General features: G+C 42.2%; 1 protein-coding gene across 3 annotated transcripts in view; it reads right to left on the reverse strand.

The window, feature by feature from the left end:
* The window catches only part of birc6 (baculoviral IAP repeat containing 6), a 142,922-nt gene extending 118,858 nt beyond the window's left edge, over positions 1-24,064 (reverse strand). For all 3 annotated transcript variants that reach the window (XM_083922527.1, XM_083922528.1, XM_083922526.1), the window contains exons 1-12: positions 23,675-24,064; positions 18,211-18,392; positions 14,910-15,047; positions 13,387-13,580; positions 10,759-10,870; positions 8,566-8,648; positions 8,265-8,490; positions 8,004-8,173; positions 5,842-5,900; positions 4,026-5,678; positions 881-1,030; positions 520-745 (exon numbers count right to left, since the gene is read on the reverse strand). In XM_083922527.1, coding sequence (XP_083778653.1) covers positions 520-745; positions 881-1,030; positions 4,026-5,678; positions 5,842-5,900; positions 8,004-8,173; positions 8,265-8,490; positions 8,566-8,648; positions 10,759-10,870; positions 13,387-13,580; positions 14,910-15,047; positions 18,211-18,392; positions 23,675-23,885 — 3,404 coding nt within the window. In that variant the 5' untranslated portion in view covers positions 23,886-24,064. The remainder of the gene's footprint in view (positions 1-519; positions 746-880; positions 1,031-4,025; positions 5,679-5,841; positions 5,901-8,003; positions 8,174-8,264; positions 8,491-8,565; positions 8,649-10,758; positions 10,871-13,386; positions 13,581-14,909; positions 15,048-18,210; positions 18,393-23,674) is intronic.
* Between the last annotated feature and the right edge of the window lie 1,921 nt (positions 24,065-25,985).

Raw genomic sequence — 25,985 nt, forward strand, 5'->3', positions numbered from 1 at the left:
TTTGGAGAAATTCCCCTTAACTTCGATGTTCACTGTAAATGTCCATGTTTACACTTGATTTTAAAATGCGTTCTTGGGATCCGATCACATGTCAACAGCCATGTCCATCATTGGTCTCAAGCTCACCACTTGTGTTCAGATTTTCTTACTGCAGATGAGATTCCAGTAGGTCAAAGGACACCGTGCACATTTATAATGCACGCATTCTCACTAGTCACTTTGGCGGTTGTATCAGTGCTAGAGATATCGACTCCAACACATCTCCTTCCAGGGGGCAAAAAAATGGACACACACTTTTTCCAACCCAAGACACGTTAGGATTTACTCTCCACGATATATCTACTTGTGATTTGATCTCCCAAGACTTATTTTTAAACCAACTGTAAACAGGGTCCATGTGTCAAATACTGAAAGAAATGGATCACAGATGTGTTGATAGCCCATTACATATGACATTGACAGAATGCTTTTAATGCTGTACAATGACTGCTGCCCCTGTAACAATAAAGTTAGGGCTACCTATCACTCTGCAACTTCCAGGTGCGGGTGTGTTGGGCTGCATCCCCATGGTGTTGCTGATGAAGATGCTGTGGGTGGCGTCGCTGCTGCTGCTCTTGCTGCACCTCCACCCAGCAGGGCGGCACTGTGGCCGAGAAGCGGGGGGTCAATGTCTCGAAGCGTGTCAGCTCCACGAGTGACATCAGGCTCTCCGTGGCCACAGGTTGGTCCACCAGGAGGTCCACTCCTGCACAGAGGACAGATGGGGAGCAGTTGGGGGAAATGAGATGAACAGTATCACACTTATCACACTCTGCTTCACCGTCAGACCACCAAACCAAATGTGAAGAATGAAGAGGACTGAGGTGTCTGTCAGTTTTACCTGTGATCCCAGGGCTAGAGGGGTTGGAGGAGGGCTTAGCCCCCTCAAGCAGCAGTTCAGCCCCTTTAGAAAGGGGGCCATCAATAAACATGTCTCCATCATCTATATCGTCACACACACCTCCAATTTGAAGGAAATGAAGTTCTCCACCTTCAGAGGAGAGAAGACACTAAATGAATACCTACAAATTCTTTCACTTCTATTTCAACACTAACCTCATTTATTCATCTTTACAGTACATCATCTCATCTCCATGCAGATGCTGAACCACCACCAGTATATGAATACAATGAGTTAGATAAACACAATTGCCATAAAGATACCTTAAGAAAAGATATCTTACGGCAGGGCTGGACATTACCCTTGCTGGTGGGCGTTAAAAACAAAAGGTTGTTTCGACATTTCTTTGATATTTAAATTCAATTGACCATTTCACAGTGCAGTACATTGTAAATGAGTAAAAGCAACATCAGTTTGATATCAATAAAACGTCATTCAAAATATACATACCAATAAAGTATTGGACATGGGTAGTGATTTGATGGTTTAATTGTGCATCCAACAACTTAAGATTATGTAATAATGTTTTACACAACCCATATTACAAATATACTTTTTTATAAGGTTTCTTAAATGTTCTTTTTTTCCTCTTCCTAATTTTTTAAGATTTGGGAGTGAGAAATGAACTGGGAAGAACATTTTTCATCTTAAAAATAAACTCCTAACTGGACAAATTATAGAATAATTAGAGATTCAAAACATATATTTGGCATTTCTGTACTAAAATGTGCCATTTATCAGCTGACGTAGTATGTGCCAATACGCTAATATCAGCTAATATCATCCAGTATATGAGCCTGGTGAAATGTATCAGTCAGCAGACTTTAATTGCGAGTGTGTCACAGCCTGACATATCTTCTTCCTCTGTGCCATAGAGCATCATTGTTGTTAAAAAAACATGTCAATGAACACTGGGTGACATGTTTCTTTATTACCATGAACACCATGAACCATGTAGTTTATGTAGACTCGATGCTACACATGATGCTGCCAGAAATACTTAATAGAACACCGACTCTGCATTAATACGCTGTTGAAAAGAAGGAAGAAGTGTTTAGCTAAGAGAAAGGACAGGGTTTACCCTGTTGCTATGGATGCCAGGGTCTTGGGCTGCTTTGGGTCTCTGTCAGTGAATTTGTGATAGAAATACTGCAGTAGGTATGATTCCATATCCAAATAACGAGTTTACAATCAAGTGATTGAAAATGAAACAAAGAGTCATATAGTCTGCTGACTAGTCCAGTATATGTGCAGTTGAAATAGTTAGCTCAAAGTAATGGATAAACAGTAGAAATAGTTAGCTCAGAGTAATGGATAAACAGTAGAAATAGTTAGCTCAAAGTAATGACTAAAGAGATGAAATAGTTAGCTCAAAGTAATGACTAAACAGTTGAAATAGTTAGCTAAAGTAATGACTAAAGAGATGAAATAGTTAGCTCAAAGTAATGGATAAACAGTAGAAATAGTTAGCTCAAAGTAATGACTAAACAGATGAAATAGTTAGCTCAAAGTAATGACTAAACAGATGAAATAGTAAGCTCAAAGTAATGGATAAACAGAGGAAATAGTTAGCTCAAAGTAATGGATAAACAGTTGAAATAGTTAGCTCAAAGTAATGACTAAACAAATGAAATAGGTAGCTCAAAGTAATGACTAAACAGTTGAAATAGTTAGCTCAAAGTAATGGATAAACAGATGAAATAGTTAGCTCAAAGTAATGGATAAACAGTAGAAATAGTTAGTTCAAACTAATGGATAAACAGATGAAATAGTTAGCTCAAAGTAATGGATAAACAGTAGAAATAGTTAGTTCAAAGTAATGGATAAACAGTAGAAATAGTTAGCTCAAAGTAATGGATAAACAGTAGAAATAGTTAGTTCAAACTAATGGATAAACAGTTGGAATAGTTAGCTCAAAGTAATTGTTAAACAGATTAAATAGTTAGCTCAAAGTAATGGATAAACAGTAGAAATAGTTAGTTCAAAGTAATGGATAAACAGTTGAAATATTTAGCTCAAAGTAATGGATAAACAGATGAAATAGTTAGCTCAAAGTAATGTGTAAAAAGTAGAAATAGTTAGTTCAAAGTAATGGATAAACAGTAGAAATATTTAGCTCAAAGTAATTGATAAACAGATGAAATAGTTAGCTCAAAGTAATTGATAAACAGATGAAAGAGTTAGCTCAAAGTAATGGATAAACAGTAGAAATAGTTAGCTCAAAGTAATGGATAAACAGTTGAAATAGTTAGCTCAAAGTAATGGATAAACAGATGAAATATTTAGCTCAAAGTAATGGATAAACAGATGAAATATTTAGCTCAAAGTAATGGAAAAACAGATGAAATATTTAGCTCAAAGTACTGGATAAACAGATGAAATAGTTAGCTCAAAGTAATTGATAAACAGATGAAATAGTTAGCTCAAAGTAATGGATAAACAGATGAAATAGTTTGCTCAAAGTAATGGATAAACAGATGAAATAGTTTGCTCAAAGTAATGGATGAACAGTTAAAATAGTTAGCTCAAAGTAATGGATAAACAGTTAAAATAGTTAGCTCAAAGTAATGGATAAACAGTTAAAATAGTTAGCTCAAAGTAACGGATAAACAGTTGAAATAGTTAGCTCAAAGTAATTGATAAACAGATGAAATAGTCAGTTTCACTCCAAGCAGAAGTAGTAGGATTGCTGACCAAAACAACCTTAATACAGACAATAAAACTGGATAAAGAAAAAGGATCAGTATCTACTTTTAAATAATGAATAGTGTTGGAACATACACTGAAACAGATGAAGGGGTACATGAGTTCATCTGACAGCACTGTGAGGGAACCTCAGACCGAAAGGATGGGAACCACTGCTTTAAATTACTCTTTAAAATATGGATCAGCCAGAAGTTTGTCAATGAAAATACCTTATTGTTATTAAACACCTGCGAGTTACACACAATACATTCAATAAAGTCAAGTAAAAAAGAAAAAATGAATATACATTGATCGGGGCTTGTTAAAGCCAGCCTATGCATCCCAGCAGTGATCAGCACTGCTGTCTGCTGGGAAACAGGTGCAGGAAGGAAACACTCACCTTTGGTACAGGCACAAAGGCGGTCGGTCCCAGAGCAATAGGTAACTGAGACAAAGGGGTCAGTCTCCTCTGCTGACCCTTCCTTCTTAGGCGGCTCCACCTTAGCCAGGACCTCCAGCGTGGACAGGTCCAGTATCATTATGTGCCCAGTCCTGGTGGTCACCACCAGGTGGCCCAGTCCTGCCACCTCTAACCTCTTGCACTCTTTGTGGCTCGAGGTAGAGGGACTGGTGACAGTAGCGCTACTGCTGGTTGTGGCTGCTCCACATGCAGTCCCAGTTCCAGAGCCAGCAGCTGTTCTAAACCCAGATGAGCCATTTTTTGACCCAGAGGGGAGAGTCTCCTCAGGAGCCTCTTCACTGTCATCTTCCCTGCCGTCAAGCACATCTGGAGGAAGTAATATAAGAGAGGTGATGGCATCACAAGGGTCCCAAATCTGCTGCACCTTGACGGGTTCCTCGTCTAAGGTGACAATACGAGTGGAGTAATTGAGCTTGTAGAGTGCAAGATAGCCTCCACTCCCACCACTTGGGGACCTCTGTTGCTGGTGCTGTTGGTCTCCTGGGGGCAGAATGAGGGGCGTTTGAGGCGGTGAACCCCCTGAGTGGTGGCCTTCAACCCCATTGGCCACCGTGTGTAGCGGGTCTCCTTTGCGTTGGCTGCAGAGGGCAGAGTGCAGACGGTTGAGATTGTTGAGAGCCTCCACTTGATTTGTCGCACTCAGAGATTCAGTGCCACATGGCTGCAGGCTGACCAGAAGATGCACACCATCCCAGCAGGGCGTGATAGAGTCCACATAAAGATTCTCCTCTTCCAGCTGTTTGGGCAGCCTCAAGCACTGCACCAGTGCTCCAGGTCGGGGCGGGTTGGAGGCAGTCGCTGCAGCCAGTGTGCTCCATTTGTCCATGTGACCATCTAACCCTGCCAGATTAGTGGCTGCATCAGCAAACTGCTGAATGTACGTGATAGGAGGGTCCTGAAGAAGTAGCTGCTCATGTGTGTCGAACTCCATCTCTATAATCTGTGGGACAGTAAAGCCCTCCTCATGAAGCCCCTTGCCCATAAGGTTGTTCATTTGAGCAAACACCTGTCCTGAGGACTTGTCGTCCACCTCTCTGATACTGTACAGCAGCAGCACAGGTATAGTCCTGCGCACAGCCGGCAGAGAAGAGGGGCTTGGTGGTTGAGAACCGACTAGGTTAGAGAAGCCCTGCTCTTGGGCTGCAGTCTGGGGGCTGCAGGTCTCTATCTCCATGGGGCCCTGATCCTGTAGAGGGCCAGGATGGAAGGGCTCAGGGCCCTGAGTCCTAAGGGGACCATCTGTGGTCCTGCGTGTTGTAGCTGGGGCTGTGGGTGGGAGTCCAGCCATGGGGGTGCTGGATGCTGAACGGTAGCTCAATAGACCACCGGCCAGCAGGCAGGGGAAGGGAATGTTGTGGTGGTCTGGGACCTTGTCCTTTGCCTTAGCCTGGCTGTGGGCCTTAGCTTGGTTTAGTGAGGGGTTGGCACCCAATTCCTCCAGGTCCTTGACCGTGTCCTCCAGCACACTGGTCACCACCTCCCACTGGAGGGAGGGCTTCTCTGGCTGCTGGAGCACACTCAGCGACGTCACCCCTAGGCTGACATCCATGCTCTCCCACTGGGACTGCTGGCCTGGAACAGAAGCAAGACAAGAGGTCTGAGGTTTTTCCTGCCAATGACCAGATCACAATGATGGAAAATACTATCTCAGTAAGGCCTAACGCAAATTTTTTCAAATGTATCATCTGTGGTATATTCAAATGCAAACAACAAGGGCTCCACCAGGACTTCATACCTGTTACTGACTCTGATCGGGAATGCTCATCACTGTCTGAATCCTCCAACTGGTCATCGCTGGAAAAGAAGAAGTGGTTAAAAAAAAAAACAACATGATAAAACACAAATTGACAAGTCAACGTCCGTGTTGCTTAAAAAATGCAACAGCAATTTCAGGAGAAACCATATTTCTTCCTTTGTCCATTTGGCGGGACTTATCATCATCGAGTCTCTATACAACTTCAAAAAAAGACTCCAAGCATAGGCCCTTTTCACAGAGAGATCCCACAACAATGCCACAATGAAGGCACGCCGCAATGCCAGCTTTTAGTTTATTCACACAGAACCCAGCATGGCAGCGTAAAGCCACCCCAGGTGTGATTTCTCACAGAACGCTGGCATTCTGGAAGCAAAAGAGTTGTCTAGTGTGTGTGAACCAATCGGCACCGTCAATCAACCACTCAAACCCGGCCCACAAACTACCAACTTTGTACATTAAAGTAGCACAACTGTCAGAAGAGAGAAGGACCAAGACAGTCAGTGTGTTTATCAGCGCTGTTGCTTCCTGGTTTATTCTATTTCTGGGTCAAAAGCTACTGCCGTGGAGTGGGGAGGGGGAGTTACAACCGACGCTGTTTACATGCATGAATAGTTGAGGTACTAAAGGGGTTATCTAGGTCTGTTAACAGGGGCATAAAAACTCTGATTATACTCTGGGTACGGTGTTTAGATGGTGTTCGAGTTTTGCCTTAACCCGAATCTAATCTGGATTTTAAACTGGATGTAAACACATTGACTGCAGCACCTCGGCACCCGCACCTGTTTGTGTGTCTGTGTGTGTTTGAGAGAGGGGGAGAGAGAGAAAAGAGAGGAAGAGACGGTGAACGATTGCATAGACTGCTTCTGTAAGTTATGGATGACTTAGGCTAATTGGGATGCTGCTTTGTCACATTTTGACCCTCATATGGGTCGAGTACTGTGTTTAGTTCCACCCTGCCAGCCTTCCCACTGATTTTCTTCTACTATCTCCTCTGCCGGCTCAGAGACTGTCTACGTTTATTTGCTGTAAAAAAAAGGCGCAACAGCCCCGCAATGAAAAGGCTGTGTGAAAGGAGCTCTAGACTCCAGGAAATGACTGGTCTGAAAAGACATAGGCTGCATATGAAATCACATGCCATGCACTACATTCCCATGATGTAAACGATCACTCAACATTCTTTTGTGTAGATAGACTATAGAGTAATAGACTGTATGAATGTGTTTTTGGTTGCACTGCTGTAATGACCATGTGAATTCCTGACAGCCTCCTTGCCGTTTAGAAAGGCGTAACTATGGTAACCCGTGCCAACCTCAGCTCTAATGGCATTGCCAGAAAATGCTTAGATGACTTGAAAAGGTAGGCAAGTAGTCCAACAGTTGCAGGTGACAAAATCACTGCCTGGGTCGCTTTCTGTTTGTTATGAACATTGCTGGTACTCCTGAATGTAACAGAAGTAATGCAATTCAGGTACTAAGGTTTCAAACATAATAAAAAAATCTGCTTTACTCTACTTAATAGAAACATGGTATGGAATACTGAACTCAACCATAGTCTGGTAGATTACCTCCTGAAATGTTTTTGTTTCTACACTGATTTTGTATGGAGATTTAACGTGTTATTAGTAAGCTTTAGAGGTGCTGATTCGGTGCATTTTAATGTAAATGGACATGATAGGTAAAACCATTGTTGACAATGACATTCACAATCAGCTAATGTTACCAAAGATTGACTAAATATATGTTTTTCGAAAAAACACATTTCCTTCATGTTTTTCGGTTGGGAAATTATTGCATGGATAAAGTAACATTAGATTTATTACATATCTGACAAAGGCTGACTAAAGAAGAGACCCTCAGAAAATATGAACTCACATTAGATCTTCATAATGACAAACATTGAGCAACCAGACTACGGAGTGGAGCAGTGGGTGTTAGTACGCAAAAATTAGCTAAACATCAGTGGGGGTAGTGGGAAAGTAATGGAATCGCTGTATGCCTAAACACTGTGTAACACCAGTAACACAGTGTGTGTGTGTGTGTGTGTGTGTGTGTGTGTGTGTGTGTGTGTGAGACTGTGTGTGTGAGACTGTGTGTGTGAGACTGTGTGTGTGAGACTGTGTGTGTGAGAGAGTGAGTGTTCACCTGTCTCCCTCTAGCTTGGGCAGGTCGGAGCAGGAGGATGTCTCCTCGAGCCAGGCCAGAGTTGGTCTCCGAGACTCGGTCAGTGTCTGCTGGCTCTGTTCCCCGCCGCACAGAATCAGCTGCCTCAGGATGGCCGGGTCGTATGGGTTGATGTCAAACTTTAGGTGCACCTGTTAAGCACACAGATACACACTCTTGAATCTGGGGTCAACACTAAGACAGATGACAAAGTGCCACGTCTCCTCAGTTCAATGCTCTGACCTTCATCATTTTGGAGACATCCCAGATGCAGACCTTGCCCCTCTTGGTGGCAGTAGCCAGAAACTGCGGGCAGCTGCCGAAGCCATAGCAGGCGATTTTGTCTGAACTGTCGGGACTGTTGGGAAATTGGGCGGGGCTTGTGGCCAGTGTCACTGACAGCGGCACGTTCTGCGTGTGCTCACCCTTCACAAATGGACAATTGGGAGAATGTCGCTCGTGTTCAGACCTGGGGGTAGTGGGGAAATGTTAGTCATAATTGATATAGTAGCCCAATCAATGCGGAATTATGGTCTCTACTCACCATGGCTCATCTGTAGGTTCCCAACAGACCAGACACACACTACACGTGAAACACATGGCTCTGTCATCCCCTGTTGAGGCAGGCTGTGGAAAGAAGGGGAAACAATAGAGCTTACAAACACTTGCACAGCTCCATACTACACTGTTCATTTATCTTCTGGAGTATCCAGAGTTTACAGAGAAGGTGTAAAAACATGACAAGCATAACCAGCATAAACATTAAATTATTGTTCCCAAACTCTTTCAACTCAAGACCCAAAAGGGAAATTTGGTGTTCCCCGGGGACCTTAACTTACAAAAATACTTCATGAATTCACATTATCACGAGTGAGGGAATCAGAGGTACACACTAAACGTTACCTCAGCAAAAGAGTGTGAACACATATTTTTGTATTTAAGACCCACTTTGGGTCCAGACCCTAACTTTGGAAAAGCCTGGTCAAGACTCTAGACGGAGATGGTGGAGCGTGCACGACCCAATGCTCAGCGCCTCGCCGATTCTGCAAATCAGTGGTTGTGCCTATGGGTCAGCTCGCGAACAACAGTCTTGCACACATATACAGCTGACAAGAACTTTCGAACATTAGAATTCACAACTTAAACAACATTATCTGTAATCCCCGGCTTTGGGTCATCTTTTAGTGAGCCAGAGATCACTAACACATTTGCAAAAGTATTTAGTTTATAAGACCCACTGAATTGTAAAGTCATGCTAACTGCAAGGCTGCATTACTATGAGGTACAGGCTAATGTTAAACCTACGTATGCTACATAAGAAACAGCATTATTGCAAAGGATTTGTCCACGAGCCATCCAAACATCATGTAACATGTATTTTAATATGAAAGATGAAAAAAAAAAAATCACATTTGGATGTTGTTCATATATATGAATCAAAAATCACCTTGGATTAGCAGCTGTACCGTAGCTGTCCTCCTGAATACCTCCTATGGTTTAGTTTAGTTTTTTTTTTTAGTTTTTCATCACATTGTTAAACATGACGTTACCTATCTTATCCGTTTTTGTAGGTGAAGACCACGGTAGCATCGTTTGCATCGTGGCTTGAGCAGATTGATAACGCCACGGTCATCTGCTTCATACACAAAGTGCTTCCATACACGACTCATGGTGCCTTTTTTAGAAACGAGTCAGGACAAAGTGATTGCTGTAGTTCATTTCAACATGAGGTTTGTTATGCCATGTGAGCTACACTTCTTCGTGACCACCTACTTCTGAATGCAAGTAGGACTGGAACACTCTATACTGCTCCCATTAGTTCAGGAAGAGTCCCAGCACCGACACTTACTTCTGGTGCCTCAAAAAAACAGGCATCGGGTTATTTTATTTTAGAACCGAAAGGTATCTCATTTCTCGTGATATCCCTAGTGTAACGTAAACAAAGGTGGAGGAAAAGAGGAGGGCCAAGCTACAGCTATGTTGTTGTTTTTTTCTTATCTTAAGAGTAAGAGTGCTCTCAACCACTCCAAAAAATGAGGACACTTGTTCGTATATTGCTTCCTTCATGAGATCCTTTGATTCTTATCCCTTCTCGGTTCTTGACTGACTGTATCAACACCAACATCAATAGTGTCACTAGTAGTGTCACTATAGTGTCAAGAAGTGGTGGATGAACAGAGTGGTCCACCCAGTACACAATGCATGCAACAGTGCTTTCCGATCAGGTGACGTTAAGGCCTACAGTTCATCCATGGTGAACCTGAAGAGGGGCTTCAAGAGGGCACAGCCATGGGGGAAACCTCTCACACTTCCTCCCCTCAGCTGTCACCTGATCAGGTACATTCTTCACTGATTTTTAGGTTGTTAGGGTGCTAAGCTTAGATGCTAGACTGCATTTAGTTGCCTCAGTACTTTACCCTGTGCAATGACTAACACAATCTAATCCAATGGTTGTTGCTGCTGGCAACATTAACATTTATTGTTCCTTTGTACAGACCCTGATGACTCTGCAAAGCTTACTACAGCTTGATGTTGTTGGCATGACAACTACCGGACCGGTAAGTAAAAATGGTTTAACAAGAGTTGTCTGCATGGTTACATTGGGTTAAATGTGACCATGTTTCTTCCTCTAACTGAATAATTGTGCATTGACCAACATGGAAATATTGTGAATGTGCATGAGAGTAAAAAGAGATGTAAAGTGAGTTCATGCATACAGACTAATGTGTGAACCTACCTGGTGGTAAAACCCAGCTTGAGCCATTGGATCAGGCTGAGCCCACCTGTAGCCAGCATGTGGCCACGATGTAAAAGTCTCCCTCCTGTTGGCCTCACTGTACATCAAAGATCTGCAAAGAAGAACACATGTTCACTCTTCTGTATGCTGCTGTGGAATGTGTCACTTCCTGTTTTGCAATGGATTATATGTGTATGTTATAAATTATAGATTATACATTAATACCCCTCAAAATTCAGAATAAGAAATGCTATTTAAAAGTTACTTGTAAGGGGACCACTTAGGCTACGTTCCCACTGCAGTTTCAAGTGACCTGAATCTGATTTTTTGGCTCACGTGTGACCCATATCTGATTTGTTTTTGATAGTGTGAACAGCAGAAGTCCCATTGAATCTGACATTTTCCAATCACAATTATGATTTTTTTAATGCAACCGCAATCTGAAAAGTCAGGTCGCATTTAATGTGACTTAGACGCCATTCTGACCCACGATGCACTGTCTTGTAAATGAATGACAAATAAGTGTGCCAGGGGCGGGAGCCAGGAACAGAATCAAAACAAACAAGAAGGACAGCAGTGAAGCAGGCGGACAGTGGCTCACACACTGTTTTAGCTTTAAGCCATAAAGTCCTACAATACCGGTTGCCGTTGCCATGTTCGCTTCCATAAACACCGTTGTGGCGTGATGTCATCAATGGTTAACTGTACATGCAGGTCACTTCAGGAGCGTGAGCTGTTCACACAGCAATCCGTAGACAGGCCACATTTATGTGTGAACGGCCAAACAAAAAATCAGATTTGAGCAATAAATGGGAATTGTGCATTAAGACCTGCAGTGAGAACGGAGCCTAAATGTTAGTTCCTGATTGACATGGCCTGACTAACTTGGCACCGGTGTAAGAACTGATGTTAGCCCCATATTGCTGGTGTCATGGAGAAAAATAATAATAATTGTTGTGCACTATGACCAAATTTAATTAAGTAAACTGCACTAACAACATATTTGTTCTCCTGGACGACTAAAATTATGCACATGAATAAATAAGACTGTAGTGGTTGAACAATATTACACGGAACTGGAGTGGTTTAAGGAAGTCAACAGAACATTTTTTAAGAGGCGCACAGGAAAATCCAAAACAAAACTGAATTCAATCAAAAGGCTCATTCGGGCTACATTTACATACAAGCAAATGTGACGGATCAAATTTTCTCAGAGTAATATGGACACAAAAATCTGATTTGTTCCAATCAGATCTGCTCCATCAATCCACATCCGGCTTGACAAAGCAGGCACAGATCAGTGTTCCGCCTAGTCCTATCCTACTGTGCTGTGATTGGCTAATACTTTCTGCCATGAGGCATCCTTCTAATTGGATACTATGCATATATGAGTGACAACTCTGTTTGGCTAATTTTAGTTAGGCTAGCTCATTCCACCATACTTTCATGCTACACTTACAGAAAATTAGCCAAAACAGTTGTTCCTCATCAGGCGACAGCAATGTGCTATCTATGCTGTGGTAGAGCATATTGTTGTTAAAGGTTGAATATGTATAATCTTTACTAAAAGCTATATCTGTTTTAATAATATAGCCATGGGGCGTTTTGAGGAGTACAGAACAAAAGTATTGCTTTTCCATAAAAAATATATTTAGTCTGAATTAATATTTAAAAATGTTTTGACAGGTTTGACAATGACTTTCTGTCCCGTTCTGTTTCCATTGTAGCAGCCAATAGCGTTGGGCGTTGCTGGTTGCCATGGTTGTCTGTTGTTGCTACAGAAACAAGAATCATTCTGAGTTGAGAGCTAGCTAATGGATTCCACAGCACTCAAAGAAAGACTTCCAGCTGAAGACTGGCTAACGTTAAATACTGTTGTAAATTAATTGATTAGTCCAAATGAGTGGTTCCCCTGTTTGATTCATCACTGACATGGAGCAGGCTGATCACTGACACACTCTGCAACAAACCTGGCAACCCGACTGCTGGAATTATTTTTTGTTGTTGAGACTACGATATTCAACATTTAAAGTTTACTCATGTAGCAGCTGGCTAGCTATCTAGTTAGCTAGCTTGCTAATTCCTACATGTTTTAATGTTACACTCATCACAGAAAATGAGCCGAACAGCAGGCTGTTGGCCAGCAAAAATTCTTGGTCCTTCCGCCTCCTTTGCTGGGAAGAGAATGGATGGTCAGCAGCTCCAGAGGGCAGAGATGGACCTTCAGTTAACAGCTGTTGCTATGGTTGCTAAAGCTGTGCTACAGCCACAGCCATTATCACTTTATTCATTTTGAAACATTATGCTATTCCTAGGCAAAAAGGTAATCTCTTCCAGCATATTCCTCCATTGCATGAAAATTAAAATTAAAGTATAACGAGAGAAGAGTGTCAAGAGGCAACAAGGAAAGGAAAAACAAACCAATTACATTGCTGGGTTACAGCTGATTATCTCCACCATGGTCTCACAGACAATCTACACATAACATTCCCATAGTGACACCGCAATTGTTAAAAATGCTGCATTTAGAACAACTAACTCCCTGAAAAGGATCCTGGAATGGTCAATCGTTCATATGTTTAATTCTTCAAAAATAATCGTTCATCCTTTGTTTCCCTGCTTGCTCACCTATCTACAGAGCGCCCAGGGCCCACCCCAAGCTCCGGCCTGGCGCTTGACAAGAGGTAGGAGAGCCTGTCCATGATGGATGAGGCCACAGACAAGGCAGCTACGTTCTGATTTATCTTCTTCAGCTCATTAACGATGGTGCTGGCCACCAGCTTCAGCACATGGTGGGGGAGATGGAAGGTCACTGTGGCCCACTGAAAGATCACAGAGAGAACAGAGGGATTTAAGGACAGGAAAAGAAAAAGTAGATCAGAGGAGATGGGACTAATTCAGTACACGATGACAAGTTAGTGGTATTATTCCAAGAAAATGCAGCTGCAAGGAAGAACCCAATCATGAGTGTTCTGTCTCAAATTCAAAGCATTGACACCTGAGAACTGACACTGCTGTCTGCAGTACCACACTCTTATATTGATAGAAAATCAAGTCCAGATGGCAAATTGATAAGATTAATCATATTACTTTGGTCATTTCTTCATGTTTGCATTATAGAGCCAACTGTCAGAATGCCCTTGACTATACCAACAGTCTGTCAAGAGTTTTAGGTGTGGGGACTGGAATGCTGAAGGGACAGAAGATGCATCCCAGGTGCATTTAGATGAGTCATTTGCATTTTAGGGGTGTAACATAAGCAAAATTCTTCATTCAAAATATGACAGTTTTTAAGCTACAGTTGAGTGTGTCTAGTACAGCTGTGTCTAGTATAGTTGTTTTTTTTATTTTAACAAAAGATGTGACTACCCAACACCTAATGCTTATTCTCAATCAAAACAGTCACAGTTACCCTTTAAGGATTTAGTTATTTTACAACCACAACTTCAAAACGTTGTTTTCTTACAAAAACCTAATTTAATTTGCGTTCATATTCTGTTAATTATGCTGGTCAGCTACTGCTTTCACACATTGTGCACATTGTGTTTTTTGTCCTGGTGCCGGTTGGACTCCCATCACTCCACTGGGTTTTTCTGAGGATGCTTGGCTCACTGAAACAAGCTTCTAGCTCGTTGACATCCATAATTTCAAACTAGTCCTCCTGAAGAGTGTGTCCAGTGCCTCTGTGGTTGCAACCATGAACGTCACTGTTTTCCCCTCCATGTCCTCTTGGCCTTGAACTGTAACCCCATCATGCAGGTCAAGCAACTTCTCTTGGACTGTGAAACGAAGAGCTGGTTCCAAAACTTGAAGAAGATAGCCCTAGCTCGCAGTGGCGTGGTAGTGGAAAGAGAGCGAATGCTGTGACTTTATCTAATGTCACTTCACATGATTGTGTAAGTGAAAAGATATCTGGGGCCCAAGAATTAGCTGGCTGGTGGAGCCCACATTCCTTCCACCTCACAGACTGCTTGCTTCACCAGGAGAACACATAACACATGTGGCCCATTCACAGATCACTGCTGCAACCTCATGGCTACAACACTACACCTCCAAAAGATTCAATGAAACTGGCTGCACCAACTTGGAGCACAAACTAACAGGATGTTACAATTAAACAAAATCCCCTTTTGAAAGGTTGTCAGACTAACCTTGGCCACTTTGTGATTTGCTGCCGTCTCGTGTGAGGTATTCTTCAGGCCTTCTTTGAGCTGGCTGACAAAGAGTTCATAGCCCTCTGTGTTAGACACATCAATCTTTTCCTGGCAGGCTGACAGCATCTGTTGAGCCTGAAAAACAAACAAACACACACATTAGAGATGTTCCCATAAAATATTTGTACTTCCCATCTCCGATACCTATAACTTGCGTATTGGCCGATACCAAGTTCTACAGATACCAGCATGTTTTTTTTACAGCTGCATTCTAGGGCTGGCCAAGATGACCAAAATCTCATATCACGATATAGTTCAATTTAGCCTGATTACGCTATATATCACAATAAAGGAAATTTTCTGTAAAAAAAAACGAAAAGAACTGCAAAAAGGGTTTTCCCAGTACATTCACAGACTATTTATTATTAATATAATATATATATATATTATTTTTTTGATTGAACCGTGAACGTAATTAACCCTTTCATTCTGTGTGTGCGCCTGAGAGACAGCAATGCATGCACGTGAGTCGTGTGCTGCGCAGTCACACAGCCAGTTACTGAGTGATTTCTGATACAGGAATCTTATTAAAAGTATTGTTGTTATAAAAGAAATGTGTTTATTTTATTTATTTCTTCGACAATAGCTGACGGTATATTTAGAACTGTAGTTTCACCTTCACAGTGCTGTGTCAGACTGTCAGACTGTCGGCACAGCTGTAAGTAGCCGATCATTTCTCAGTTCCACTGAAACACTGCAGCCTGTGTAGTGAGTCGTGCGTCTGGTGTGTGTGTGTGTGTAGACTGGTCTGTGTGTGTGTGTGTTACAGTTGTTTTGTGGTGATTTAATAAGGGAAAAACAGTCGGCGCTCGGAGTGACTTCGGCTCAATTCATCTTCACACAACCCTTAGCCTGTAAAGTGCATGATTTATGACGCCATCATTGTTGTATGCACTTGCTTTGGTTAAACCCTTTGTAAAACATGAACAAATACATACAGAATGAATGCCATAGAATTTTAATAACTTGTTTTACATTCAGTCCTAACGGAAAAAGTATGATAAAATAACAAGAATTATAATGTTGTAAGATTCAAAATCAACAACCACGATGTCCATAAGAAGCAATCTTGGAGGTAAGCTGTAACTGTTTGCCAGTACCAGCTCAGTGCAGCTGTGTAAGCTACTAAGTAGCAAATTAACCAAACTGGCCTGGGAACGCCTCGGGATCCCCCAGTTAGAGCTGGTTAATGTGGCCCGGGAAAGGAAAGTTTGGGGTCCCCTGCTAAAGCTGCTGCCCCCGCGACCCGACCCCGGATAAGCGGTTGAAGATGAGATGAGATTAGTGCAAAAACTAAATAAACAGACCAACGTGTATGCACGCTGCCTCACCGAAACAGACTAAAGAATAATTAAATAGGCTATATAAAAATGGCATAAAAAACTAACGAATAAATGAAACAGCCCCAACTCAGGTAAATAAGGTCAAACGAAAATAACGCCCACGTTTATAAACAACTCACAGTAGTCAGTCTTCTCATATTATGAGAATTTTAGTTTGTTCACATTGTACTGGAAACTAAATGCTGGAGGTGAGCCACACTGCCAACATAGCGGAGCCACTTGGTGAGGTAACGGCCGTATGTGAGATTACTGCAGAGAAGAGGGTCGCTGCAAATCTGGCTCTAGACCCGCCCTGGGGAAACATACGGGGAGTTTGTTGTGCTGGGAACACTTTGTAGTTGTGTATAAACGTGACTCTGAAACAAGATCAACTCTGTGGAGCCATAACTGCTGCCAGGAGTCTTGTAGGACAATTCAAGAAAAGTGCCATGGCTACAGCCGCTCTCACTGACAAACAAAAGCAATAGAAAACAAAGTAACGTGGACTGCTGGTGAGTGTGACCAGCCACTTCCTGTCTCTGCCCTTTCAAATTAAATTCCCACATGGTTCAGCCGTATAGGATTTGATTTATTTTCACAAGGCGTAAAGTTTATTGTGTGTTTTTTTCTGACCAAGCGAGCAATGAAATCTGTTCCAACCAATGACCTTTCTGGTCAACTAATGTTTGGTCAAGGGGTCAACCCTCACGCAGAGTCAATCATTTCGTTCCACAATGAGCAATTTTAACAAAAATTAAGCTGCCTCGTGTGCCTCAATGTTTCCCCACCATTATATTAAGGGGGGCTTTTTTTTTTTTTGCTCAGCAGCAATTTGAGCAGCCCATACCTGCAGGCTCAGACCAGGCTAAAGCCATTACTCAATCTATTGAGGTGTTTATAGCTGCAGATATAGGCCAATTCACTCATGCCCCCACTACGAAGATCATACCAGAATTTTATGAAATAGAAAAGAAAAAAAAGGAATCATCTAAGGCTTCCTCTGTTGCCCTTACCACAGACGGGTGGACCTCCAGAGCCACGGAAAGCTGTGTGACTGTGACAGTGCACTACATCACAACAGAGTGGGAGATGAGGAGTCCAGGCCTGCAGACACGCCCCCTCTACGAGGCTCATACCGGCACAAATGTGGTGCAAGTACTTGTAGGAGCAGGAGCAGTAGCAGAGTGGAAGCTTGAGAGGCCCAAAGGCAACATCACAGTCACCACGGATAATGCTAAAAACCTAAAACTAATGCAATGAAAGAAGCTGGACTGGTGCCACAGACTGGGTGCTTTGAGCATGTGATCAGTGTAGCAGCATTAAGAAACCCCCTCCTTGGGAGGATCAGAAAGGTGGTTTCCTATTTCCACTTTATTAAGCTTTTGTTGTATGATGAACACAGGCTATTTTTTTAATTCACTGTTCATGTTTTAAATGATATAACAAAATAAATATTACACAGTATTATCTGAAAAATGATCCGATCTGTGACTCAAAAACCGTGACACTAGTGAGTTTTGTGATCCGTTGCACCCCTAGACTATACCTTGTCCTTTAATTAAACAAACTAAATAGCCTTATATTATTTGTCTTATTTACAGGACAGACAGACTTCTGAATCTGGATGTAGATATGATTTTTCTTATACTTCGGTACTTTAGACACAATCAAATGTGGATATCGAATTGTTTTGAAGCACCTGGTATTGAAAAGTATCAATACGATACTTTTGACAACCAATCGTGGAAATAATCATACCTTTAACCCTCATATTCTGACTAAGGGCTTATATTCTGATGGTGAAACAGAGGGTTAACACATCTATCCAGGCCAAACACAACAACTGTCAAATATCATGTGACAACAGAAACTTCCTGGAGTCTCTGAACAGCAAAATAAGAGTAAGAGTATATTACCTCTGTGACGGGCAACTCCAGCTGAACCATATCCTCAGGCTTGGCCACTGGAGGCTGAAGAGCGGTGTCCAGGAGCAAGATGCCGTTCAGGTCCTTCCTACATCCCACTGCATAGTCATCCACAAAGAGCACCTTGTCCACTGCAGGGAAATACTGACACCTGACACGACCACCAGGTTTAGCTGTAACAGGAACAGAGGAGGAGAGCAGACAGTGTCAGGAGGCTGGAAGGAGAAAAGCTCACAGAAGGCCCAAAGTTACTACCTGAAGAGCACTAGGCTACATGTCAGTTAAGTATCTCTGGTGGAGTGTCATTTAAGATAGCAATACGGAGAAACCTTAGCTATTTTCCACCTTTGACAATGTATATCATGCTTACAGACAAAGTGTCTGGGGGTTCACGTTGTGGACAACCTGTGCTGATCCCTGCACACCTTCTCTCTGGTGAAAAAGAATGACCAGCATCTGCACTACCTTTGGTGGCTGAAGAAGGCCCACTTTACTGCCTCCATCCTCACTACTTTCTATAGAGGCTCCATAGAGGCGTGTGTTGACCAGCAGCATCACTCTCTGGCATGAGAGTTCAAACACAACTGAAGAAAGGCCCTGAGGAGAGTGGTGGGGTCAGCGGAAAGACTATAGGGGTCACATTGCCACCTATCCAGCATCTGGCCCAAAAGCGCTCACTGGACCAAAGCCAGCAGCATCCGTATAGACTCCACCCACCCCTGTCACAGCCTGTTCTCCCCGAAGCCTTCAGGGAGGAGATACCACAGCAGCACAGCAAGGTTCAGGAACAGTTTATATTAATTCTGTATTGTAAATAACATTTATTCATATATTCATGCATGTGATTTCGTTCTGCATTACATTTTTTTGTTTTGCTGAATAACAATAAAGAGATCTTGAATCTCAATGTATCCGGATATCTGCGCACATATATGAAATCATGGGTTATGTAATCCAGTTGATGTTAATCACATTGAACTGTGTGCTCAAAACTAAAATGTTATAATTCTATTCCCTCTGGTATTTCAGACTTCATTTTCTGTTTCAGTTGAATTAATGTGCTTGTTATGTTAAAGTAGACGATGTAGCTGTGTATCACAAAATCGCAATACGATTTTTTTCACAATATCGATTCCATTGAAAGACTAAGGGATGGAAATCAAGGGGTGGTTCCAGTTGAGAACTGCTAGCAGAATGGAACCAAAACTAAAATCGTGTGCCTCCATCTTATCAGTTCCTTTTATCAATGCCAGCATTATTTACAGTTTCAAAATAATGTCAACTCATGCGTCTACAATGCTGGAAACTTGAAAAAAGGAGGAGCCATGATGAAGAGGGAGACACGGTCCAAAGCATGGTGTTATAATAACATCAGTGCCACACAGGCAGGCAGGCTGAACAGGTTTTTTCTTTCAAAAAGAAAGCTGTATAAATATTCTCTTATTTCATCGACACTGTGTTCCCACTCGAATAAGAAAACAGTTGTGTTAATGCTGACAAACTGTGTAAGTCGACTCTGTCCACACAGAAAATGTATCAGGAATCAAAAAGTTGGGCTGATAAGCAGACTCAATACCGGCATTGGTAGCATTTAAATCTTAACTATTCCAAATTATCATATTGAATTATGGCCTAATCCTCCTGGACAGACCATGAACCTTAATTCTATTTTTACACTCTTCAACCAAATAATTCTACATGTTGACTCCAGATCAACTCATTCAGCCAGGTAGTATTGTGTCAAGCGAAGTATTTCTTGCAAAGGGAGTGCCACATATTTCCACCATGCTACAAACACCAGCTGCGTCGGACATGAGCATATCAGCCAACCAATCAATCACAGGGTGTGAGATGTGCAAAAAAATGCCATGAAGGCACCAAAATAGAAATGTACAGTATGTTACATTTGGAGTACATACAGTGCACTTTCAATACATATTAATGTTTCCACCGGTGAAGTATTACTTTAATGATCAGTCCCACAGTGGAAAACAGGCGCTCTTCTGGCTCAGAGGAGGCAGGGAACAGCAGCTGCTGCCGCAGACACAACGCTCACTTTTTTGTCCTGGTTTCCTGTTGGACTTCCACAACTCCAGTAGGTTTCTCTGAGGACCAATGCATGGCTCACTGAAAAAAGCTTCTAGCTCCTCGACATCCATATTTTCAAACTAGACCTCCCTGAAGAGGGTGACCAGTGCCTCTGTGCTTGTGATGAAGCGTCACTGCTTTCCCCCTCCATGCACAGTAACCCCGTCATTTAGATCACACAACTCCTCTCGGATGGTGGCAAGAGGTGCTTCGTGCACACACAAGCGCGCACAAGAAAAAATGAGGACTACTCAAGAAATCAATCACTCTTGCCTAAGCCTAATTAGGGTTGGGAAAAAACAAATTTAAATATTGTATAAACACAACAAACATGAGAAACCACCCCCACAAACCACCCGTTTGTAGTTGCTTCCACCCAACTTGGAAAAGGCGAAGCAAATTACTAACTATCAACTTTTATTGCCATGGATTGGCATCCGTATTCAGTTGTTGAAAACCTGTGCTTCCGCACTATATTGCACACTTTGGAGCCGAGATACAAAAGATATTTTCCTGACACAACGATCCCCAAACTCTACAATGAGACCGAATCACTTTAGAAAGCGGGTAGGATATCTTTAACATGTGACGCGTGGACGTCCTTTGTCACAGAATCTTCTGTCACCGCAAGTGAAAATATCACAATGAGTGGCAGCTTGAGTCTCAAGAGAGCAGTGAATGAGAGCCACATGGGTGCAGATATGGCTGAACTGTAGAAATAATTTACTACTGCGGGTAGACTTTATTTTTTCTCTAAATTCTTTACAATGCAGAGATGTATGCTGGCAAATGTAACCTTCCAGTTGCCTTGACACATCACTTTCATTTGTTTTATTAATAAAATATATTGAAAGTTCATTCATTATGGATCATTACTAATACTTTTCTTAAAAAGTACTAAATAGTCACAGTGAGAAGAAAGAAATTCTGTATCGAAAAAAAAGATGCATCAATAATGGTTTTATCACCGAATCGCAGCCCTCTGAATGGTTATGCAATCGAACTGTGATGATGTAGCCATAGAGACAGACAACCGTTTACTCTTCCATTCGTACCAACAGGCAATTCCAAGAAAGTGTGAGGAAGCAGAAGAACCTGGAGAAAACCCCACGCCAACACAGGGAGAAAACCAAACCCCACACAGAAGGGCCCGACCCCTAACCCCTGCACCACCATGTCGCCCATATTCGCAGCATACACCTTCTATTTAGGTGATGGTGTACAACCATGTAGAGCACTGTATAACCACTTTATTGGTCAGATGATTTTATCGCACAATACTGGCTTCTCATAGATATATATAGGCCTGTCGCAATAAGCAATAAATCAATGAATCATATGATAACTTTGAATGAGCTCGATAACTTTTCCAGCCGTGATCATTTCCATTTTTCCTGTGTTTTCCTGGTGTCTCTCTCTATCAGAGTTTTCACTGCGATGCATCTGTTTCCACTGAGCCTCTCTCTTCCTCAGCTTAATGAGGAGTTAACCCTCGTCTTGTATCGTGTCAGTCACTTGTCAGCAGCACGGTGTCTGTGTGGGGAGGTGGACCCCTGGAGTTACCCAGAGTGCAGCAGGAGAGCCCTGTGAGGAGCAGGTTAGAGGACAGGATAGATTTGGAGGAATAAAAACAAAGATGGAGTTGGTTTCAAAGCCGAACATGTCCACTGTCGTGTGGGAGCACTTCAGGTTTGAACCACTTCAGCCGCTGTGAAACTTTTTTGTAAAACAGTAGCAACTCAACACACGAATGTGTTAAAATAGAGTCCATTTTATTTGGTGTTTTTGGTTGTTTTGTTTATTTATTTTGGATATTTATAATATCTTGCAGCTTTCATGTTAAATATTCTTTAGAAATAAACATTTATTTATCTTTGAAAGAGTGTGCTTGCATTATTATGCCATTATTATTATATCAGTTGAAAATGATCTCAAAACGGCCATATTATCGCTGCTCGCAATAATTTCTGGGACAATTTATTGCCCAGTAAAATGTGTTATTGTGACACACCTAGATTTATATGCCGATATGAATTATTTCTTTTTTACAGGATATAATTCTGAAAAAGATGCTTGGGTGCAATGCTTGTATGCATTGCTGTTTGGTTGCCAATGACAGGATCCAGCGAGAGAAGACAGTGTTTGTGTCATGTTGAAGATGATGTCACAGCCATTTCATGCAATGTGGCTATGGTGGTCATCTGGAGTCCCGCCTATGTTGAGGTGCTACTACCTGAGAGCAAAACAAAACTGAGAAAAGCACCTGGTACGACAAATCACAATAAACACTTTATATGGAAACCAGTACAGACACAATTATTAACCCTACTTTTATGTTGAAATATTAATCTCGCCCAATGAATGGATTTCGAGTGAAAGCACTTCCAGAAACACTGACATCCATCAGCAGATTAGCAAAAATTTAAAATGTACACAATTGCTAACAACTGACCACTTTCTATGGGACACCCGGTGTGTTCATGCATTTCTCTATTCGCACATCATAGCACATGTGTAAACAAAGCAGAGGGCAGTGATCGACGTTGCATTTACCAGGCGAGTATGGAGCACAGCTTGAGAAACTCCTTTCTAAGTCTTTGGAAACTTTGTATGCAATGTCTTGGTACACTGTGACTGGGCTTTGGGTGCAGACATGCAAGAGCAACAAGACAAGCTGGTTATTTGAATGAATTAGCCAAGTTAGCCCAACAAGTAAATGTAGCCCCATTACACCAACTCTGCAGCATCATGTCAGGTTCCTTTCAGCATCACGCCAATGCTTCCAAATGACTGACAGTACACACGACAGGCTGGGAAGTTAAGCAGCTAACGTTAAAGTGCCGCTGGATAGCTCAGTGGCTATCAAAGCTATTCCCTCTAACACAGTTACCATGTTGGACTAGGCAAAACGTTAGGTGTGCTACTTTAAATCACCGTGGTGTGATTTGGAATTCTAAAGAAATATCGCGACTGGCCACTAGAATGACACAAACTGACAGGAAATGTTGCCCGGCTAACTAGCGTTGTGCTAAGTTAACCAGCTAGCGATTAGCTTGCGTGGTAGCGTTAGATATGACATGTTGCAACTGTGGTAAACAGAACCGGCATTCAAGAAACGCTTGTTTACATTCGACTACAAACAGATAAACATCCGAAGACAGTGCCCCAGCACCAACAGAACAAGCTGAACGAACCTTGTTGGTGAAATGATCTAACTAGGCCCGAAGACAAGTGCTAGGGACAGCTAACGTAAGGTAGCTGGGGTTACAACTCAGCCTGTGTCGTGTTCAGTGTCTGTTGACAATCAGCGGTTATCTCAGAACTGAAACTGTTGGTGTCCGGGCTGACACGGGGCTCCGCTGCTTACCGTGCAACGCTGAAGCCTGGAGAATGGCCCCCGAAGTGCCGTCAATTACTTTGATATTCCCGCGACTGGTAACGGCCAGGATGGCGTTGAGGGCCGGGTGATAGGAAAGGCTTCGCAGGCCCTCCTCGTCGCAACGCAGGCAACCGTCTCTCAGTACAATCCAGTCTGAAGAGGTGGACGAGCCGGAGCCCGGCGAGGCCGCGGCCGCCATCTTTCCTTATGTTTCCCTTCCCTTCTGTGTTTTATAAGGATCAGATGATACACGTAATAATACTAATTCTAAAAGACTAACTCCGAACTAACTATCACTCCTCTGCCGCTGCTGACTCCTTCTGCGGCTTCTTCTCCTCCGCCCGTTACCGCAGCAGTGGCTATTCACCATCAGCGCTGAGGTAGTCCAGGCTGAGCTCTCTCTGTTACACGATAGGTAAACGGAGCTAGCGTAACTCTCGGCTATTCCCGCGATAATACCAAGTGCAAACGAGAATAACGGATGTAATACATAATAAGAACATCAAAATGAAGGGAAATGTTACCTATTAATAAAACTGTTTTTATTTCTTGCAAAATTTCATATTCTTTTAAGTACATTTTCGAAGAAAACCCCTTGTTTTTATATTTTTCAAAAAGAAATGGAACTTTACTTTAAGCTAATCACCAAATGCAAAGGCTGTTAACACCATATACTTTTTTAGACTGTTTTATATTTATGTTTTTACAAAAATATGTTATCTGTATAATATTATTGTTGTTATTATGTTGTTTGTATAGCTGGAGTTTGAAACAAAAACAATTCCCCCTGGGATTATTAAAGTATTTCTGATTCTGATTCTGATTCTGATACAGATACAGACTATATTATAGGCATACAGCGTTATTCAAGAGATAAAGTCATTATTTCGGGCATTTTACCTGGTTCCTGATCCCCGGATAGACTGCCCCCCATCAAGGAATCTATCGACAGTCCCACACATTTGATGACATCTTTCCTGAGTTGACTACTTGGCCAATTTGATAGATTATTAGAGAATTAAAAACCCAATTAAAAAAGGATTTACCTGGTTTGAAACAAGTAAGACAGGCAAGCAATTATCTAAACTCTAAAAGATAAGACAAAGAGACATCACTAACAATACGCCCTGTTGTAAAGCTAAACTGACACTGGAAGAGCATGCCAAATTAAACATTCTTTAGTCCCAGTTGCAATCTATGTGTGGTAAAAAAGTGAGGGAGCATATTCGTTCAAGGGCTCGTAGGATTGAAGAAGGGGAAAATAACTCTTCTTATTTCTTTAATTTTCAAACGACAAACATATTAAATATTAATGATAATATTATTGAAAATCAAGACACGTTTTTCATAGCAATTTGGATAAATCCAAATCTGTATTTTTTTTATAGATAGGATCAGGGGTTTTAAAAATGTTTTTTTATCATTTCAGACAACTAATGGAAGATGAGTTAAGAATCTAGGAGTTCGATAGAGCACTACAGCAGATTTCCAAGGGAACGTCAGCAGGAATAGATGGGGTAACCATGGAATTTCTTTGTGTTTTCTGGAATGATATCAGGGATCTGCTCCATAACACCTTCTTAAATTTTATTGTAAATCTCAAATGGAAATCTTTCTCCCACTATGGAACATGGTCTCATTAATTGAGGGCACACTCACACTGTCCATCCGTACCGTGTCCAAGCACGTTTCACAGCTAAAGTCTAGTTTGTTTGACCAGTGTGAGTGCAACCGTACCCTGCTAGCTGCGGCCCGCTTGCCGGCCACGGACCGTTTGGGAGAGGGGGGCTTTGTAAAGCACGTTTGCGCATGTACGAGCATGAGGTCTACGGCGGTTCTGACGTCATTTTCTGTGCGCCTGTTCGGACGTAGAAAAAAGAGGGAGGGACCATGCGCGGACATTTAAAACAATGGCGGCGAAAGGTTCACGTTAGTGTGATGCGGAAGTGGAGTGTTTACTGCAGATTTGGTCGGATGAAAATATTCAAAAACAGTCGGACAAGACTCTCAGGTCTATGGAAAGATTTGTAATCAAAGCGACGCATCGCAATGACGTCAATCAATGTGTGTGACGTGTTACGGCGTGATGACGTATAGGCAGGCAAGAAGCATTCGCATTGGGCCCAGGTAGTGTGAGTACAAACAGGTCTGGGTCGCAGGGGGAGGGGGAGGGGGGACAAGTACCCTACGGGGCACAATACGGATGGACAGTGTGAGTGCGCCCTGAATCTCAGAACCTAACAAAGATTATTTATAGAGATAGATAATCTGGCACTTCCCTATGCTTGTTGTCTCCATT

The sequence above is a fragment of the Echiichthys vipera genome (assembly GCF_963691815.1).
Source record: "Echiichthys vipera genome assembly, chromosome: 11".
Taxonomy (NCBI): Eukaryota; Metazoa; Chordata; class Actinopteri; order Perciformes; family Trachinidae; genus Echiichthys; species Echiichthys vipera.